Raw genomic sequence first — 20,161 nt, 5'->3', positions numbered from 1 at the left:
GCAAGAGTATAGAAAAGTACTCATGTATAGTAAACTGAATAATGGCCTCAAAAAGTTTTCCATATCCTAATCCTTGGCACTTGTGAATGTTACCTCACATGGGGGGGAAAAAAAAAGTTTTGCAGATTTGATTAAATTAAGTATCTTGAGAGGTAGGGGGGTTTATACTGGGTCATCTATGTGGGCCTAAGTGCGATCACAAGTGTCCTTGTAAGAGACAGGAAGAAGGAAATGTGATGTTAGACACGAGAGAAGGCGACGTGAGCATGGTGACAGACTGGAGTGACGAGGCCACAAACAAGGAATGCAGGCAACCACCAGGGACAAAAAAATATAGGCTGTCCTCTCGAGCCTCCAGGGGGAGCGCGGTTGTTCCGATAGCTTGATTTCAGCCCAGTGAGCCTGAGACTTCTGGCCTCCAGAACTGAGGGAATGACCTTCTGTTCTGTTAAGTCACCAAGTTTGTGATAATTTGTTAGGACAGCCACAGAAAACAACACAAATGCCATGGAAAATCAAATCAGTGATATGAGTCGGGGGAAAAAAGTCGAGAAAAGTTCTGGAAAATATGAGAAAAGAAGAGAAGAACAAGAGACAAGGTTATCCATGTGGAAGATGGAACTGACCACCCACATTCAGATTTTTGGCGTTGGTGATTATTTAAATCAGTGATCCGTCATCCAAACTGTGATGGAAGGAAACCCCGTGCTCACGAGGAACTGTGCGTGAGTATCAAAGGGCTCACTCAACCACATTCTGAACAAACTCAGAAGGAGACAGCCACATCTGAGCATACCCTGGGAATAATAAAGAATAACAAGGATAAGAGAAGGAGACAAGCATTTCATCCAAACAGAGAAAAAAGTAACAAAAATTAAGTCGACTTCAGACTTGTTCTGTATAACAAAGAGACTGTGTTTACGGAACCTGTCAGAAGATTAAAACATCTGGGAATTAAAAAAAAACAAAAATTTGGCTCTATTCCCAGGCCCCATAACACCAGCCTACGTGTGGAGCCTGAGAATCTGAAGCGTTAAAAGTTCTTCGATTATCAAGTAAGTTTGTGAACCTTCTACAAATTTGGGGGTTACATTGCAACCCAAACAATTTTATGCTCAGCTGAGTTGCCTTTTGTCTGTGAAGCCAATCAGAAAGACATTCTCAAACATACAGGGGCTTAGGGAAGTATACAAACATGCTCCTTTCTTTAAAATTCACTTTAAAGACATGTCATAGATGCTCAAGAGTTAAAACAGAGCTCAAGAGTAGGTAACATAAGCACCAGATTCCATAAAACTAGGGAACAGTTTAAATTATTGTTAAAAGTCTGATTAGGAAACAAATACAAATGTCAAAAATTGTTCTTAGAATAAACTATGTAATGGAAAGACAACAAAATGCCTGTCTTCTGGATCTAAACCTTAGAGTATTGCTAATGAAGATCAAAGAGGGAAGGGGAGATAAGGGTTGTGATGCTGCTTGTCCGAAAGAGGATGGTATCAAGAAAAGGTTGTTTCGGTCTTTATTCTAATCCTCAAGAAGTGTTAGTGGCTAAAGAAAGGCTCTGAATGATGAGTACTAATAGCCTCCATTTAGAGAGGCTTATGAGCGAAGCAGTGTGCCAAGTACTTTACCTTAGTCACCTCTGCTGCCGGCCACAGAAGCGAGCGCCAGTCTCTTTCTCTTCCCACCTGCTGCTGAGTTCTTCAGGTTCCTTAAGACCCTGCAACCAGTAGGCAGTGCAGCTTGAACTGACTCTTGCTTCCTACATTAATATGAAAAACTTAAAATGAACACTGATAGATCCAAAAACATGTTTTGGAACTACTCAAATGCTTGGGAAATGGAAACGTGAACGCAGCACAAAGTAGACCCAAAAGAGTAACAGTACACTTTACTAATCAGGAAATAAATACACGGGGTGATTCCCCTAACAAGAGTGCACTAGAACGATAGAAAATAAAATTTAAAACCAAACTACTTAGAGATAGAAGAACACAATTCAAATAACCATTGTATCCAATAGGAGGTCAACACTACAACTGTAGACTACATAGAAAGTAACAGCAGACTGCATAATGAAACTTGAAACAAGGATAAATACATACTTAGAGAAAAAAAGTATGGCTTTATATATATAATAAATCATTTAAACAAAAGAAAGTGACAGAGAAACCAAAGAAAACAGTGGAAAATTGGAGAAAGGAATTAAGATAAATGTGAACCTTCATTAGAAAAAGAATGGTACAATTGATAAATCCTGGTGCTAATTTTTCAGGAAACCAACAAAGTAGATTGATTTCTCACAGATCTAATTTTCAAAATGAGAAAAAATATCTACCCATCTTAAAGAACGGAACGGGGGGTGGCCAGAAGCAGATGCAGAGGTGGTTATTAAGTTTAAAGTGATTACTTGTATACTTTTATGCTCAAAATTTGAAAATCTGAATGGATTGGATAATTTCCTTAAAAAATAGAATATGCTGTAATTGATTCAAGCAGTTGGAAACCTGAATGGAACAAAAAACGTGGGCACTGTCCTCAAAGAAGTGCCCAGATTGTTTTGCAGACTAATTCTTTTAAACCTGCTAAGAACAGTTACTGCCCAAGTTCAATTCCACGGAGATTGTTCTGTGCTGACATCCTAATCCCGCACTTGTCTTTGGCGAGGAAGGGTGTCTTGGCAGTGACAGGATGCAACGCTGTCAGGGACGTATTTAGGAAAAGCAGCTCCTTCTCCAGAGCCCGTCCCTCCTCCTGGGCGTGTCCACTGGTGTGCAGATGCTGATGACCCCTGTGTTTCCTCAGCTCTGAGCCAATAGAGGAGGAAAGTAAGCATGGGGGAAAACAGGCCTGCAAGTGACTCCCATGATGTCTTCTAAAATTTGGTGATAAAAACAAGAGACAAGAGATTCTTGGCCGGGCACAGTGGCTCACACCTGTAATCCTAGCACTTTGGTTTTGTGGGGGGTTGTTTTTTGTTTCTTTGAGACGGAGTTTTGCTCTTGTTGCCCAAGCTGGAGTGCAATGGTGTAATCTTGGCTCACTGCAACCTCCACCTCCCAGGTTCAAGTGATTCTCCTGCCTCAGGCTCCCAAGTAGCGAGATTACAGGCACATGCCACCATGCCCAGCTAAATTTTTGTATTTTTAGTAGAGAGGGGGTTTCACCTTGTTGGTTAGACTAGTCTCAAACTCCTGACCTCAGGTAATCCGCCCGCCTCAGCCTCCCAAAGTGATGGGATTACAGGCTTGAGCCACCACACCCGGCCTAATTGCAGCACTTTGGGAGGCTGAGATGGGAGGATCGCTTGAGCCCAGGAGTTGGAGACCACCCTGGGCAACACAGTGAGATCCCATCTCTGTTAAAGAAGGGTGGGGGTATTCCTTCATTAATTTCCTCAGAAGTTAACCTGGAACTTTGCTTGAAAGGGAAAGGAGGTATGTTCAGACATCTGGATTGATGCCATTTGTGAATCTGACTTTCATGAAATTTCTTAAGTAACTCCACCCCACATAAAACAAATACAGGCCAGGCATGGTGGCTCATGCCTGTAATTCCAGCACTTTGGGAGGTTGAGACAGGCGGATGACATGAGGTCAGGACTTCGAGACCAGTTTGGCCAACATGGTGAAATCCCATCTCTACTAAAAATACAAAATTAGCCAGGAGTGGTGGCACACACCTGTAGTCCCAGCTACTCAGGAGGCTGAGGCAGGAGAATCACCTGAACCTGGGAGGCAGAGGTTGCAGTGAGCTGAGATTGTGCCATTGCCCTCCAGCCTGGTCAACAGAGTGAGACTCCATCTCAAAAAAAAAAAAAAAAATGCTATGGAAAATCAAATCAGCGATGTGAATGAAAGAAAAAGTTATTCTGCAGACACAGGTGGGGCCAGGCCTGCCAGGATTTTACACAATTGTGTTTGATTTAAGTCCTCCTCAACTGCCTACAATAATGGATAGGATTGTGATAGATAGGAGGATATTCGTGTTTATCGATGGCAGAATTTGAAACATAATCGAGATAGGGTCTAGTTTTTGTCATGTGAGGAGAAGTGTGCCAGGCATTAGGGAGGTTCCTTGGGTTACATCTGGGACTTAGAAATGAAAGGGGAATGTTCTTAGTTTTATGATTAGGGCTGTTATTAAGGATGAACATTGATTAATAGGTTTGTCACAGGGACATGTGAGTAGAGAGTGGCCATTGCCCCTGGCCTCTGGACCCTGGCTGTGATTACACCTTCACTCCATGTTCTCCTCTTGGGCCTCCTGTCTCCCTTACTGAAACAGGAGGGAGAGCCCCTCTCTCCCCAGGTTTATGCTGCTGAACCCCTCTTCTAAAAGCACGTGTGGAAACCCCTTCCCTAACGTTTGCTGTACAGTCCAGGAGACAGTGTGGGCTGATACATCAGGTACAGGGTCTGTGTTGCCAGCATTGCTGGAGGCGCTGGGGTTTGGTGTGGGCTCTTCAATTTAGGGTCTTCACATTTTTCACTCTTTTTCTTGCAGAGGAGGGTGTGGAAGTATTATATTATAAAATAAAACTAGCCCAGGCATCATTTACAACTTTCAGGACATTCAGTTTTCTTCCATATCCTGCAAATGGTGATTATGCTCTGAGAGAAAAACTGGGTCCCGTGACTATATCATTTGGGGAGGGAGGGAAGGCATGGGGAAAAGAGAGAGAGAATGTGAATGCACAGCTTTGAGAGGGACTGTTTTTGCTCTAATAATTGCCTTCACTTGGATAAGGCTAAATACCTGCTGGCTTTGAGTTTTTCTCCTTGGAAAATCCTGCTGTGAGAAGCCATCCAACATCTTGTACCTAGATTTTAATTTGTCATTTCTCCTTCATTTCTGTCCACTTCTCACCCTCTGAAACCTGGCGTCTGCACCACTCCCTGCAGCTGCTCTCTCCAATGCCCCCAGCCTTTGCTTGCCTGGCATTCTGTAAATTCTGAACAACTGGCTCCCGCCCCTCTTGCAGCACTGTCTCCCCATGGCTGCCGGCCGTGCACTCCAGGTTCCCCTTCTACCTTCCTGACAGTCCGTTTGCTGCTTCCATGACAGCCTCCCATTCCTCCTTCCAGCTGTTAAATGTCGATGGCCCTTGGGTGCCTATCCTGGACCGTCTTCTCTGTACTTACAGCCTCCTAGATGGTCTTTCCCCTTCATCACCATCCTCCTGCTCCTGATGTCCAAATCTATAGCCCAGGACTTGCTGAGGTGCAGCCAGTTACCTCCTCAAACTCCACTTGGAGGTCCTAAAGCCCCAAACCCCAGTGTGTCCAAGACGAGACTCGCATCTTCAGCCCTGCTTGGCTCCCTAAGTAGATGGTCCCTTCAGCACCCAGTTTCACAAGGTGGAAACTGGGGTGATGTTTCTTTCTTGTTCCCGTCATCCGTTCATTCATCAGGCCCTACCAGCTGCTCACTTGTGTAGAATTAGCCCAGTGCTAGTTGCCTGCACAGGCCACCTTCATCTCTTACCTGGACCCATCCTGGGTCTCTCCACCTCCAGCGTTGCCACCCCCACCTCATCCATTCTCCACAACATGGCCATATTTTTATTAGTTACTTTCTGTGCCCCCAGACCTCTGCCACATCACTGCCCTAAATTATTTGTGACTACTCCTTGCCAGACTCCTTGATGTGACTTGACAAACCCTCTCAGCAGGGCCAGCCCCACCTGTTTCTGCAGAATAATCCTTGAATTCCTACCTCCCACCTTCAGGCCCACCTCCCCATGTCCCTGGTCGGCATGCAGTCCCTGAGCAGGCCGTGCTCACTCTGGCCCCTTGTTCCTTTGCTCTTGCTGTTCCTGCCACCCTACGTGGAACACTCCCGTCCTCCGCTCTGCTGTGCAGGCCCGAAGGTGTCAGCTGACAGGCCACTCCCCAGGAAGCCTCCCAGCTTTGTGCATGCCCTTCCAGCAGGCACATGGCACCATGTGTTTGCCTCCTGAGAGTGCCTATCACGCGGCTGATGCACTTACCTGGTTCCTCCATTAGACTCAGATGTCTAGGGGCAGAGGCTGCTTTTGCTCATCATTATGTCCCTAGCACCCAGGAGTGCCTGGTGCATAGTGCATAACCTTAGATCTTTTATCCATACAGTGAATGAATGGATCCATCATATAGCATTCATTCTCTACCTGTTACATACTGCTGTGTCTCATGGACTATACTATGTCATTTAATAAATGCAATGGTAACTCAAAGTGCCAGAATCCTCAGAGAAAGGGAGCCAGGGTGAATCCTGACTCTAGTATCCTTTAGGTTATAATCTATTCTGGAAGCATGAGTGTCTCTATAGTTGAGTTTATCCTTCAAGTGCTTTTGAAGCATCCATAGAGTTATCCCATATCTATCTTTTTGGGGGCTGTCAAAGCTCATGCAGTCTGTGTCCCATGCCATCCTGGACTGCAGGGGTGCCCTCTGGCTTCTGTCTCCTCAGTGCTGCCGCCTGTTTTCTGTGCTGTCAGTGTCTGCCTGGCACTTTCCCCATCACCCTCTTTAATCCCATTATAGATCTTAATTGCATGCATTCTAGGTCTTTCTAAGTGTTGCTCATCCTGACTTCAGAACTTGCCCTTCAAGCTGTCATTTATCTAAATAAATCACCGCTATCAGCTGCTTTTGTGTGATTTGCCACTCTTCTCAATGTAAGGTACAGAAAAAGAAATTATAGTTAATTGCAGCTTTCATCTCCTTGGGGCTCTGCTGTTCTCAGAGTATGAGGACCAAGCTCCAGGCTGCTAAGAGACAGAACCTCTTAGGCCCGGCTCTACTGGTCCATGTTGGAACCCAGGAGAGCCTCAGGGAGACACTTCCCTCTTCCTTGGACATATGCTGAAGCAGCTTCCTAACCCCTGTGGGCCCTTGTGGAGGGCAGGAACTGTGTGTTCATCTTGTCCCCCAGACACATGCCAGTTTCTGAAATACAGGAGGTGTTCAGTATAAGTTTGTGGAATCGCAGAAGAAAGGAGGGAGGAAGGGGCAGAATTGAAAATATGAGGGCTGGGGGCAGTGGCTTAAGCCTGTAATCCCAGCACTTTGGGAGGCCGAGACAGGCAGATCACGAGGTCAGGAGATCAAGACCATCTTGGCTAACACGGTGAAACCCCGTCTCTACTAAAACATACAAAAAACTAGCCGGGCGAGGTGGCGGGCGCCTGTAGTCCCAGCTACTCGGGAGGCTGAGGCAGGAGAATGGCCTAAACCCAGGAGGCGGAGCTTGCAGTGAGCGGAGATCCGGCCACTGCACTCCAGCCTGGGCGACAGAGCGAGACTCCGTCTCAAAAAAAAAAAAAAGAAAGAAAATATGAGATATCAGATTCCCTTTCAGGGCAAAAAGTTAGATGGTGTCAAGTGGAGGATTTCGTACATGGGCTTATTGCTCCTTCATATGTCTGAAATTTCCTCCCAGGGAGTATCTGATATACTAGAAGAATCTGATATCATAAATACTGAAATAAATACCGTAAATTGGAAGGGTTTCCAATAAGGTTAGAAATAAAATCAGGACAGTTATATAACAGGAAGCATCTCAGAATACCCTTAAGGACTGCAACTCTCAGGAGGACAAAACAGCTTTCTGAAGAAATCCAAAGTTATGAACAGCTCTAGCAGTAGCTTCTTAATATTAATATGCATTGCTCTCATTTTGAAACACAAACTATGTAGATCTGAGTGTCTTATCATCTTCTCTCCCCCTGCCCCTAAAACTATCCCATTTATGTTGCTGGGGATTTTTTGTTTTTTGTTTTTGTTTTTGTTTTGAGATGGAGTCTTGCTCTGTCACCTAGGTTGGAGTTCAGTGGCACAATCTTGGCTCACTGCAACCTCCGCCTCCCAGGTTCAAGCAATTCTCCTGTCTCAGCCTCCCGAGTAGCTGGGACTACAGGCACCTGCCACCACACCCAGCTAATTTTTTATATTGGTAGAAGAGATGGGATTTTACCGTGTTAGCCAGGATGGTCTCGATCTCCTGACATCATGATCCGCCCGCCTCGGCCTCCCGAAGTGCTGGGATTACAGGCGTGATACCGCACCGGCCCTTGCTGGGTTTTAGTAGTGTAGGAATGTCTCGGGTTTTTGTTTGTTTGTTTTTGCCCCTCCCACTATTGGTATTGGTTTTAGAGCAGATAATAAATGGGTTTTTATCTCATATGCCAATTTCAGTAGATTGGTTGTGGCTCACTGGACTGTTGAGAAGGATTTGGAAGCTGAATCTAAGTTCAGTGGGGGAGAGTTCTGTGGAGGCTGGGGGTTGGAGGGTAGCACTGTGCATGCCAGGCCTGTGCCAGGTGTGTTCTAGAGGACAGTAAGTGATGAGAGCAGGACGTGGCATCCTTCAGGTTTTGACTTAAATCAGAGTCAGCTGAAGTTATTTTAATGTCATTTTCATGTCAGAGCCTGAAATTGTTGGTTTTCAAATCTTGTTCTGTGGCTGATTGTAGTATCTTAGTAAATAGTAGGGAGAAAAATAGAGCTGAATATTTTAACAGTGTTGAGACCTTTTCTCTAAACTGTTGCCATCTGATGCCTGATACTAAATTGGACTTCATGACCATAAAAGGGGCAGGAATGGGAGACTATTTGAAAAGTCCCTCCAGTGTAAATATTTATCATGGTTATTTCAGAGGCAGATTAGGCTTCTGAAATTTGAGCTACAACTGGATAGTCCTAACTTAGCATATAAGTTGCTGTCCAAACTGGTGACCTGGAATCTAGATTTGCACAGTGGAAATCAGAATGTGCTGAGGAGTGGCCAATGGCCTTGACCTGCCACCAGGCATATTTCATGAATGACAGTCCGTTACCTAATTCACGTAGCACCTTTCACCAAGGGAGGATCCACCCAGCCATCTTATTTGAGGCATTCTTTTCAGAAGGAGAAACCGAGGCATGGCCTTTGCTATTACCCATTCAGGCTGGAATGTGTGAGCTATGATAGCAACTTGGCCTGAAGGCCTCCAGGCCTGGTCAGCAAATAAATTCCTTGAGCGCTTTCCATGTGCCAGTTGTAGACACCACAAATGTAATTATGAGCAAGAATGTCTCAGTCCCCAGCCTCAAGGAGCTTCCATGCTTGTTGGGAGGAGACAGACAAAAGCACCCCAATAAACTCATGCTTCAAGGTAGCACAAAGACCACTGAAGAAAATAACATATTGTGACCTGGGATGCTGGTTTAACTCTGGTGTCTAGGGACGGTTGCTTGGAGGAGATGACATTCCCAGTAAGACTGGAATGAGGGGATGAGACAGATGGTGTTGGAAAGATCCTGGGGAAGACCCCTCCAAGCCAGAGAAACAACAAAAGCAAACCTGCCTAAGAGATGAAACAAAAGCCAATGGGGTTGGAGCAGAGAGAATGCCCACACTCCTGTCCATTAGCCTGGATGTTTGCTAATTTGTTGTTTGTTTTTTTGATGGGTTTTTTGTTTTGTTTTGTTTTGTTTTTTGAGACGGAGTCTCGCTCTGTCACCCAGGCCAGAGTGCCTGGCGCGATCTCAGCTCGCTGCACCCTCTGCTTCCCGGGCTCAAGCGACTTTCCCACCTCAGCCTCCTGAGTAGCTGGGATTACAGGCGCCCACCACCAAGCCTGGCTAATTTTTGTATTTTTAGTAGAGACAGGGTTTCACCATGTTGGCCAGGCCAGTCTTGAAGTCCTGACCTCAAATGATCTACCCGCCTTGTTCTCCCAAAGTGCTGGAATTACAGGTGTGAGCCACCATGCCCGGCCTGATTTGGTGGTGGTGGTGGTTTCTTATAAGCCGTGAAAACCTTGATTACACTTCTTGAAGCTGCTTTTAAATTAGCCATTGCATTTGGTGAGACAGTGTTTGCTTATTGTACAAAGGGTATGAATAATTCTATAAATTAAGGTGAATTTTTAAAATTGCCTAATTCTGACCAGATATGGTGGCTCACACCTGTAATCCTAGTACTGTGGGAAGCTGAGGCAGGCAAATCGCTTGAGCTCAGGAGTTCGAGACCAGCCTGGGCACCATGGCAAAATCCCATCTCTACTAAAAATACAAAAATTAGCCTGGTGTGGTGGCATGCGCCTGTAGTCTGAGCTGCTTGGAAGGCTGAGGCAGGACAATCGCTTGAACCCTGGAGGTCAGAGCTGCAGTGAACCAAGATGGTGCCAGTATACTCCAGCCTGGGTGACAAAGACCCTGTCTCAAAAGAAAAAGAAAAAGTTGTCTAATCCCTTTGGAGGGAGGCATGTGCTTCACAGTGGGCCTATTTCTATTCTGTAGAACCTGTGCAGGTTGCTGGAGGTGGGGAGGAAATGACCAGTGAGCATTCACACATGAGCTGGGTGGGCAGGGAGTGTTGTGACACCATCCACAGCTGACCCACTCCCTAAACAGCTCCTTGGAGCTCTCATGCTTTTACTGTGTGCTGAGTCCAGCCCAGGCCTCCCCCACAGCCTCCAGCCCAGGTTTTCCCCACAGCTTCCACCAGGCCTCCCCCACAGCCTCCAGCCCAGGTTTCCCCCACAGCCTCCAGCACAGGCCTCCCCACAGCCTCTAGCACAGGCCTCCCCCACAGCCTCCAGCACAGGTTTCCCCCACAGCCTCCAGCACAGGCCTCCCCCACAGCCTCTAGCACAGGCCTCCCCCACAGCCTCTAGCCCAGGCTTCCCCCACAACCTCCAGCACAGGCCTCCCCACAGCCTCTAGCACAGGCCTCCCCCACAGCCTCCAGCACAGGTTTTCCCCACAGCCTCCAGCCCAGGCCTCCTCCACAGCCTCCAGCCCAGGCCTCCCCCACAGCCTCCAGCCCAGGCCTCCCCCACAGCATTGACCACCTGCTCATTGTGTCCATGAACACTTCAAAAGCAACATGTCAAAAAGGGGAAAATACCTCCCCTGTCAACCTGCATGCACTTCTCAATCCTGTCACCTTGGTTGCTGGCTGTAGCCTCAGTTCAGGCACCTGCACTGGAAACCAGCAAGTCATCTCTCCCCTTGGTGCCTCTATAGACCTCCTCTGTGATCGCTTTTTTTCCCAGCTCTCCTTCCCTGACAAAGCTAACCTGGTCCCTCCAGGAATCCTCTGGCCTCGGCTGGGCCCGGTTCCTCTCTGCATCTCTGTTGCCCATTTGGCATACAGTACATCATATTCTGGACTGGCTGTGAGTGCCTTCCAGGCAGGAAGTGCCATAGCAATCATGGATCCTTGGTCACTTGCACACAGTAGGGCGCTGTCAATGTTTGGAAAACAAATGAGTGGCTGAGCAGGGTCCCTTTACAAGTGATGGCTTTAGCTATTTGGGTGACTGTTTTTATTTATATTCTTCTGAATGTATTCAAATTCCTCACAGTAAGTAGCTATCAGATAGTTTTATAATTTTTTATGGCAAAATGTTTATAAATAAAATTTAGCATTTTAATCCTTTTTAAGTGTACAATTCAGTGGCATGGCATAAAGTACATTTACGTTGTATAATCAGCACCATTCATTGTCTCTAGAACTTTTTTTTTTTTTTGAGACAGAGTCTCGCTGTGTCACCCAGTCTGGAGTGCAGTGGCGTGATCTCTGCTCATTGCAAGCCTCGACCTCCCAGGCTCAAGAGATTCTCCTACCTCAGCCTCCCGAGTAGCTGGGGTCACAGGCATGGACCACCACACCAGGCTAATTTTTTGTATTTTTAGTAGAGATGAGGTCTTGTTGAGAGGTGACAACGTGCGAGCCGCCCTTGCTCGCTCTCGGCGCCTCCTCTGCCTCGGCGTCAGCTCTGGCTGGGCTCGAGGAGCCATTCGGCCCGCCACTGCGCTATGAGGGCCCCTCTCTGGGGCTGGCAGAGGCCGGAGTCTACTCCCTCTGCTCGAGGGGAAGTGTGAAGAGAGAGGTGTGGGCGGGAGCTGGGACTGCGCGCTGCGCTCCCCACGGTTTTCAGGTGAGCGCGGGCTCAGCAAGCCCTGCTGGGCTTGATCGGAGCCTCCGCTGGGCTTGACCGTAGGCTGAATCCCGTGCCTGGACTGCCGTTCCCTCTTCGCAGGTTAGTTGGCCACGATAGCAGGCCTCTCTTTCTCGCTTCTGCTCTTTTTCTCTTGATTGTCTGCGATGAGCTCCTTCTGGGCTGCCGCAGTGCCCAGGTGTGGCAAAGTCCCGTTTGGCGAGTACCAGTGAGAGGTGAAGCCGGCTGGGCTTCTGGGACAGGTGGGGGCTTGGAGAACTTTTTTGTCTAGCTAAAGGATTGTCAATGCACCAGTCAGTACTCTGTCAAAACGGACCAATCAGTGCTCTGTGTCTAGCTAATTGGGTGGGGACTTGGAGAACTTTTCTGTTTAGCTAAAGGATTGTAAACACACCAATCAGCACTCTGTGTCTAGCTAAAGGTTTGTAAATGCACCAATCAGCACTCTGTCAAAATGGATCAATGCCCTCTCTGTAAAACGACCCAATCAGCTCCCTGTAAAATGGGCCAATCAGCAGGATGTGGGTGGGGCCAGATAAGGGAATAAAAGAAGGCCACCCCCGCTAGCAAGTCGCAAGCCATTGGGGTCCCCCTCCTCCCCGTGGAAGGTTTGTTCTTTTGCTCCTCTTTTACTCCTGGCAATAAATCTTGCTGCTGCTCACTCTTTGGGTCTTTGGGTCTTTGGGTCTGTGCTGCTGGAACACTGACTGTGAAGGTCTGTACCTTCACTCTGGAAGTCAGCCAGACAATGAACCCACCAGCAGGAACAAACAACTCCAGATGTGCCGCCTTTATGAACTGTAATGCTCACCGCCAAGGTCTGCAGCTTCACACCTGAAGTCAGTGAAACCACGAACCCATCAGAAGGAAGAAACTCCGGACACGTCCAAACATCAGAAGGAACAAACTCAGGACACACCGTCTTTAAGAACTGTAACACTCACCGCGAGGGTCTGCGGCTTCATTGTTGAAGTCAGTCAGACCAAGAACCCACCAATTCCGGACACGTTGTGATGTTGTCCAGGCTGCTCCTGACCTCCTGAGCTCAAGCAATCCTCCTACCTTGGCCTCCCAAAGTGCTGGGATTACAGGTATGAGCCACTGCGTTGGCCCTCTAGAACTTTTTCTTTATCCCAAAGTGGATACAATACCTCTCCATTCTCTTTCTCCCTCAGTCCCTGGTAAGCACCATTCTGTTACTGCATAGGGGTCCCAATGCATACCCCAAAAGAGGGTTCTTGGACCTTGTGCAAAAAATTTGGGGCAAATCTATAAAGTGAAAGCAAGTTTATGGTAGAGTAAAGGAATAAAGAATGGCTGGCTAAGGTCAAGCGCAGTGGCTCACGCCTGTAATCCCAAAACTTTGGGAGGCCTAGGTGGGTGGATCACTTGAGGCCGGGAGTTCAAGACCCACCTGACCAACATGGTGAAACCCAGTCTCTACTAAAAATACAAAAATTAGCTGGATGTAGCGGCACACGCCTGTAAAACCAGATCCTCGGGAGGCTGAGGCAGGAGAATGGCTTGAACTCAGGAGGTGAAGGTTGCAGCGAGCCAAGATCACGCCACTGCATTTCAGCCTGGGTGACAGAGTGAGACTGTCTCAAAAAAGAAAAAAAAGAATGGCTAGCTATTTTTATGGTTATTTATTTATTATATGCTAAACAAGGAAAGGGGTGGGCAATTCCCAGAACTGAGAGTTCCTCCGCTTTTTAGACGCTATAGTGTGACTTTGTGATGTTGCCATGGCACCTGTAAACTGTCATGGTGCTGGTGGGCGTGTCTTTTAGCACTAATGCATTATAATTAGCATGTAATGAGCAGTGAGAGCGACCAGAGGTCACTTTTGTGGCCATCTTGGTTTTGGTGGGTTTTGGTCAGCCTGTTTACCACACCCTCTTTTATCAGCAAGATCTTTAGGACCTGAATCTTGTGCCGACCTCCTATCTCATCCTGTGACTTAATGCCTAACCTCCTAGGAATACAGCCCAGTAGGTCTTGGCCTTATTTTACCCAGCCCCTATTCAAGATGGAATCGCTGTGGTTCAGATGCCCCTGACAATTCTACTTTCTGCCTGTGTGAATTTGATTACTCTTAAGATACCTCATGTAAGTGAGATTGTATATTATTTGTCTTTTGTGACTGGCTTATCTCACTTAGCATGTCTCCAAGGTTCATCTGCGGTGTGGCATGTATCAGAATGTTCTTTGTTAAGGATATGTAATATAGTCCATTAAAAGTATGTACTCCATTTTGCTTATTCATTCATCTGTTGGTAGACATTTATGTTGTTTCTACCTTTTGGCTATTGTGAATAATGCTGCTGTGAACATTGGTGTGCAATTACCTATTCGAGTTCCTGCTTTCAATTCTTTGGGGAATATACTTAAAAGTGAAACTGCTGGATCATATGGTAAAAATTATTTTCAAATGTAGAAACATTTTAAATACTTTCAAAATGGTCATTTTGATTTAAACAAAAGGTCATCTTAAGATGGCAGGTGACATAGAAATGCAGGATGAAATTTCAGCCTTTTGTTCTTGTGACTTGTTTGATGATCCTTGGTGACATGAAATGATTTGTTTTTCAAGTGTGGTTTTGATTTTTTTCTTACAGCATCAAGCTGCTAGCTGTGCAAGAACTGCTTGACAGAGAGGCTTTGGAAAAGGTAAATATTTTACTCTTCCTTCTACATTCACAAACCAAGAACAGAGGGCCACACATAAGAAAAATTCAACTCCCTGTCACCAGAGACAGCCCCTACTGAAAAGACGGTCAGTTATTTTGTATTCCTGACAGTCATGCTGAATTTTAACCTCAGCCCCCTACCTTACTGACGTTGTGTTCACGCCTACAAACTCTGGGTTGTGTGGGGGTTGTGCGAAAGGCAGAGGCTCGCGCTGCAGGGGGCCGTACTCTGGAGGAGGCTTTCTGTGCTTTCAACCATTAGGAGCCAGAGGCCTCACGCGTTCCGGAGTCTGTGCTGGCCACCTCACTGCATTTCTGCTTGCTGTGTGTTATTATCTGGGTGTAGGGATGATGGAATTGAGACCCAGTGACTTGCCCAAGGCAAATGAACTAAGTAGAAGAGTGATGATTTGAATCCCAATAGTTCCATTTCCAAAACCAGTACTTCTCTATTCAGTAGTCAAGTTTTTAATCTCTTTTTAGGCTACTACTGAGGATTGGGAAACTGCCTCCCTGCCCCTAAACTAACGTTTTTTAGCAGAGATGGGGTTTCACCATGCTAATGTTTCACTGTGCCTTGGAAGAGACCCCCAACGTGTCTTGGCTTTCTATGTTCAAGTCAAGCCTGGGGTTGGGGATTTTTTGCCAGTTGTGGGTTTAAGTTTGGCATGCGTGGTGGGGTGGGCTCCACAAAAAGGGCTGGGTGGGCACCGAGGAAGCCAGGGCCCCCTACTTGCCCACCAGGGGCCTCCCAACTGATACCAAGCTCTCAGACCCTGAGGAGCTCAGGACTCTTCCTGCATGTGTAGCTGCAGGTGATAATTAGAATCTGTGATGCTAACATGAAGCAACAGCACCCAAACAATACTCATTTATTTTTGGTTAGAGAGACAAGCACTTGAACTGTATTTGTTTATTTTTGGAATTTAAAATATTTGAGGGGGCCAGATGAGGTGGCTCTGCCTGTAGTCCCAGCACTTTGGGAGACTGGAGGGTTGCTTGAGCCCAAGCATTTGAGACCAGCCTGGGCAACATAGTGAGACCTCATCTCTTCAGAAAATCAAGAAATTAGCCAGGTGTGGTGGTCCCAATTCCATGGGAGGCTGAGGCAGGAGGATCACTTGAGCCCAGGAGGCTGAAGCTACAGTGAACCAAGATCATGCTACTGCACTCCAGCCTGGAAGTGAGAGCAAGAGACCCCGTCTCAAAAATAAAATGTTTGGATTAGTAGTCAGTCTGCTGGTTGACACTAAGACAAATAAAGTATTTAAAATGAACACCAACCAGTGATGTGGGGGGAGAATGGGGCCTGAGCACTGCTTTGGATTTGACGTCCCCTCAGCCTCATTTCTATCTTGGGTAAACCAAGGATAGAGCTGCTGCCTGACCTCAGAGAGGCAAAGCGAGAAGCAAATGAGTTAATGTACAAAAGGGCTTTCTAAATGCCAAAGCACTCTACTCATATTAATTCTTAATTACTTATATTAATTCTTAATATGCATTCAGCCATTAAAACATAGTGGGTCAGGCTATAAAAGACATCACTGGGCCAAATGGCAACATTGGATGTGGATAGTAAATGAGATGAAGGTATTGTATTCACATTAACATTTCCTGAAGTTGATAATTGGCTTGTGATCATGTAAGAGAATGGCCTTGTTCTTAGGCAGTGGTTCCCAACCTTTTTGGCACCAGGGACCAGTTTCCTGGAAGAAAAATTTTCCACAGACCTGGGTTGCGGGGATGGTTTCAGGATGAAACTGTTCCACCTCAGATCATCAGGCATTAGATTCCCATAAGGAGAGCACAACCTGGGGACCCCTGTTCTTAGGAATTAACACAGGAGTATTTAGGAACAAGGAGGCATGGTTATAACTTATTCTCAAATGATTCAAGAAAAAGATATAGTGACATATATATATCAGACATATATGCTGACGTATATATAGAGAGAGAAAGATGAGAATAACTCATCAAGTAAATGAGGCAATATACAAACAATTGATGCTTCTGTGTAAAGGGGTGTGTGTGTTCCTTATATGTTCTTGAAACTTTTTTAGTTTCCCCCCTCAAAAAATTGTCATCTTAGTATTCATCATGGTTATTTGTTTTATTTCTCAATTTAAAAAAACCCGTCAGATGGCTGGGTGCGGTGGCTCACGCCTGTAATCCCAGCACTTTGGGAGGCCAAGGCAGGCAGATCACAAGGTCAGGAGTTCGAGACCAGCCTGGCCAACATGGTGAAACCCCATCTCTACTAAAAATACAAAAAATTAGCTGGGCATGGTGGTACACACCTGTAGTCCCAGCTACTCAGGAGGCTGAAGCAGGAGAATTGCTTGAACCTGGCAGACAGAGGTTGCAGTGAGCTGAGATTGCACCATTGCACTCCAGCCTGGGCAACAGAGCAAGACTCTGTCTCAAAAATAAATAAATAAATAAATAAATAAACAACCAGCCAACCATCAGACAAAGCTGGCAAATGTGGAGCCTAGTGCTGGGGTATATCAAGGATATCAGTATAATAAAAATGCAGGTGCCAAAAATGGTTATGGCTGGGCACAGTGGCTCACGCCTTTAATCCCAGCACTTTGGGAGGCTGAGGCAGGTGGATCATTTAAGGTCAAGAGTTCAAGACCAGCCTGGCCAATATGGTGAAACCCCATCTCTACTAAAAACACAAAACTTAGCCAGGCGTTAGTGGTGTGTGCCTGTAATCCCAGCTACTCAGGAGGCTGAGGCAGGAGAATCACTTGAGCCTGGGAGGCAGAGGTTGCGGTGAGCCCAGATTGCGCCATTGCACTCCAGTCTGGGCGAGAGTAAGACCCTGTATCAAAAATAAAATAAAATAAAATAACAGTTATGTCTTTTGAGCTGTGTGTAGACCTGATTTAGAGAGGCTGCTGAGCCAACCCAATCCGTTAGTATTAACTACTTGCAAAACCTAACAGAGAAGTAGGGTCAGGGCTTACTGTGGCTGGTGGCGGAGCCAGTCGTGCTGCCCTGAGGATTAGATTTTGATGCTGAGGCTGCAGTGGAGCAGGCCCTAAGCCCACCTAACTGGATTATCTTGGATTACTTACTTTCTCGTGCCTTAGTTTCCCAGTTTCTAATTCTAATTCTTAACTCACAAAGGTTTTAAGATGACTAATTAGGTAGTTCATGTAAAGGACTTCAACACTGTGCCTGGCACTCAGTGATCTCCAATAGTTAGCTGCTGCCCGTGTTCTTTTCTCTTCTTCCTCCTCCTCCCCCACCCTGATTCTCTCTCCCCAAGTCTGCTGATGATTTTTGTACTGTTCCCTCCATCTCAAAATATGACCGGTAAGAAGCTTTACAAGATGGTCTGAATACGCACAGGGGCCAGCAGGCAGCCAAATTCACTGAGTTTCCTCCTCCTTCCTTCTGTTCATTCATTCATTCATTCCCTTATGCTACAGGCATTTGTTGAGCTTCCAGTGTGCCAGGCAAGTGGCAAACATTTCTTGAAAAGTTCAAAAGCAAACAGTCATTATGCGCTTGATAGCCAGTTACATTTTGAGTGACATATAATATATTACCTGGCGTAGTGCTATTTTGTGCATCAAGATTGGTCCAGTGGAGGCCAGGCGCAGTGGTTCACACCTGTAATCTCAGTACTTTGGGAGGCCGAGGTGGGCGGATCACCTGAGGTCAGGAGTTTGAGACCAGCCTGACTAACATGGTGAAACCATGTCTCTAATAAAAATACAAAAAAAAAAAAAAAAAAATAGCTGGGTGTGGTTATGGGTACCTCACAGCTACTCAGGAGCCTGAAGCAGGAGAATCTCTTGAACCAGGGAGGTGGAGGTTGCAGTGAGCCGAGATTGCGCCACTGCACTCCAGCCTGGGCAACAGAGTGAGACTCTGTCTCAAAAAAAAAAAAAAGGATTGGTCCACTTGATATGCTGGAGTAAGATGAGTTCCTAAAGGGCCTCGTGACTTACAGATTCCCTTCCACCTGGACTGATTAAAGAGCCACCAAGAAAAGTTATTTGTCAAATGTAGAGCTTTGCCACTTGAAGTGTTGCCCACAGACCTGCAGCATTAGAAGCCTGTTAGAAACGTAGAATCTCAGCTCCCTGAATTCAGACCTCCTGAATCAGAGCTGCATTCTAAAAAGCCCCCAGGTGATTATGTGCTCGAAAGTTCAGGAACGCTGCTGTAGAGTATCATTTATTATCACCATTGCTGTTATTCACTAGTCAGAAAGAATCTATGAGTTGTCAATTTGACTTTTATGGCCAATTAAGCTCTTTTTCTTTTTTTTTTTTTTTTTTTGGCACCAAAAGAGAGGAAGTAAACACAGTCATTTTATTTGTGAGAACCCAGTTTTTATTTTTAGTTCACCTGCATCTTCCTTTCATTAAGAAAATAGTCTTAATAATAGGTAGAGCCAGCAAAAAAGGGCTCAGTTAGACACACATTCTGCAAACCTCAAACCTCTTTTACTGCCATGCAGCTGAGCTTCAAATGACAACCTGCCTTTGAGTTTTGTCATCACTGAACTCCCGACACCCAGCTGTGATAGAGCTGGTCACTTCTAGCCAGATAGTCCCAACAGTGGGGACCTGCACAGGCCTCCTCTTTTAAGATGGAAGCTATTCTAAAGGGGCCATTTCCTTCACAAATACTGGTAGATTAAATTTGAACAATAAAAGATTTAAATTATGTAAAACCTAATATAAAAAGCTAAAAAGAAGTAGCAGTCTTTCAAGGTCTCATAGAAAATAAGTGCTTTTTCTTGCTAATATTAGGCCTTGTTATTAGGATCTTAGTATTTTAAACTTAAAATGACCAGCCATTTGCCTAAGCATTACATGGTTTTAGGTAGACGGCCTTCCCATATTTAGATGTGCCAAGATTTTCCTGTTTTCCGCAGAGCCCGGAGCCAGCTCTGAGGAGGTTCCCAATTGGCAGAGCCGAGTTCTCCTCCCGGTGTGGCCTCTGCTGAACTGCTCTGTCTGGCAGAGGATCTTGCCTGAAGACCCCGACCCCTTTCCTAGTCTGTGAAACTGCTATCTGTGGTTCCTTCCCACTCTTCAATACCTGGGCTTCATTTTTCAGAGTTGATTTTTTTTTTTTTTTTTTTTTTGAGACGGAGTCTTGCCCTGTCGCCCAGGCTGGAGTGCAATGGTATGATCTCGGCTCACTGCAACCTCCACCTCCTGAGTTCAAGTGATTCTCTTGCCTCAGCCTCCTGAGTAGCTGGGATTACAGGCATCTGCCACTATGCCCAGCTAATTTTTCTTTTCTTTTTTTTTTTTTTTTTTTTTGAGATGGAGTCTCGCTCTGTTGCCCAGGCTGGAGTGCAGTAGTGTGATCTCGTCTCACTGCAACCTCCACCTCCCAGGTGCAAGTGATTCTCATGCCTCAGCCTGCCGAGTAGCTGGGATTACAGGTGCCTGCCACCACGCCCAGCTAATTTTTTTGTATTTTTAGCAGAGATGGGATTTCACCATGTTGGCCAGGCTGGTCTCAATCTCTGAGCCTCAGGTCACCCACCCACCTTATT

At 46.1% G+C, this 20,161-nt stretch overlaps 1 protein-coding gene across 1 annotated transcript in view; it reads left to right on the top strand.

Moving 5' to 3' along the window:
- Positions 1-20,161, top strand: part of EEPD1 (endonuclease/exonuclease/phosphatase family domain containing 1) — a 144,230-nt gene that overhangs the window by 69,368 nt on the left and 54,701 nt on the right. Inside the window, exon 3 of the mRNA XM_015133721.3 lies at positions 14,557-14,608. Coding sequence (XP_014989207.1) covers positions 14,557-14,608 — 52 coding nt within the window. The remainder of the gene's footprint in view (positions 1-14,556; positions 14,609-20,161) is intronic.

The sequence above is a fragment of the Macaca mulatta genome, chromosome 3, assembly GCF_049350105.2.
Source record: "Macaca mulatta isolate MMU2019108-1 chromosome 3, T2T-MMU8v2.0, whole genome shotgun sequence".
Lineage (NCBI taxonomy): Eukaryota > Metazoa > Chordata > Mammalia > Primates > Cercopithecidae > Macaca > Macaca mulatta.
This window is presented reverse-complemented; position numbering and strand designations above follow the sequence as displayed.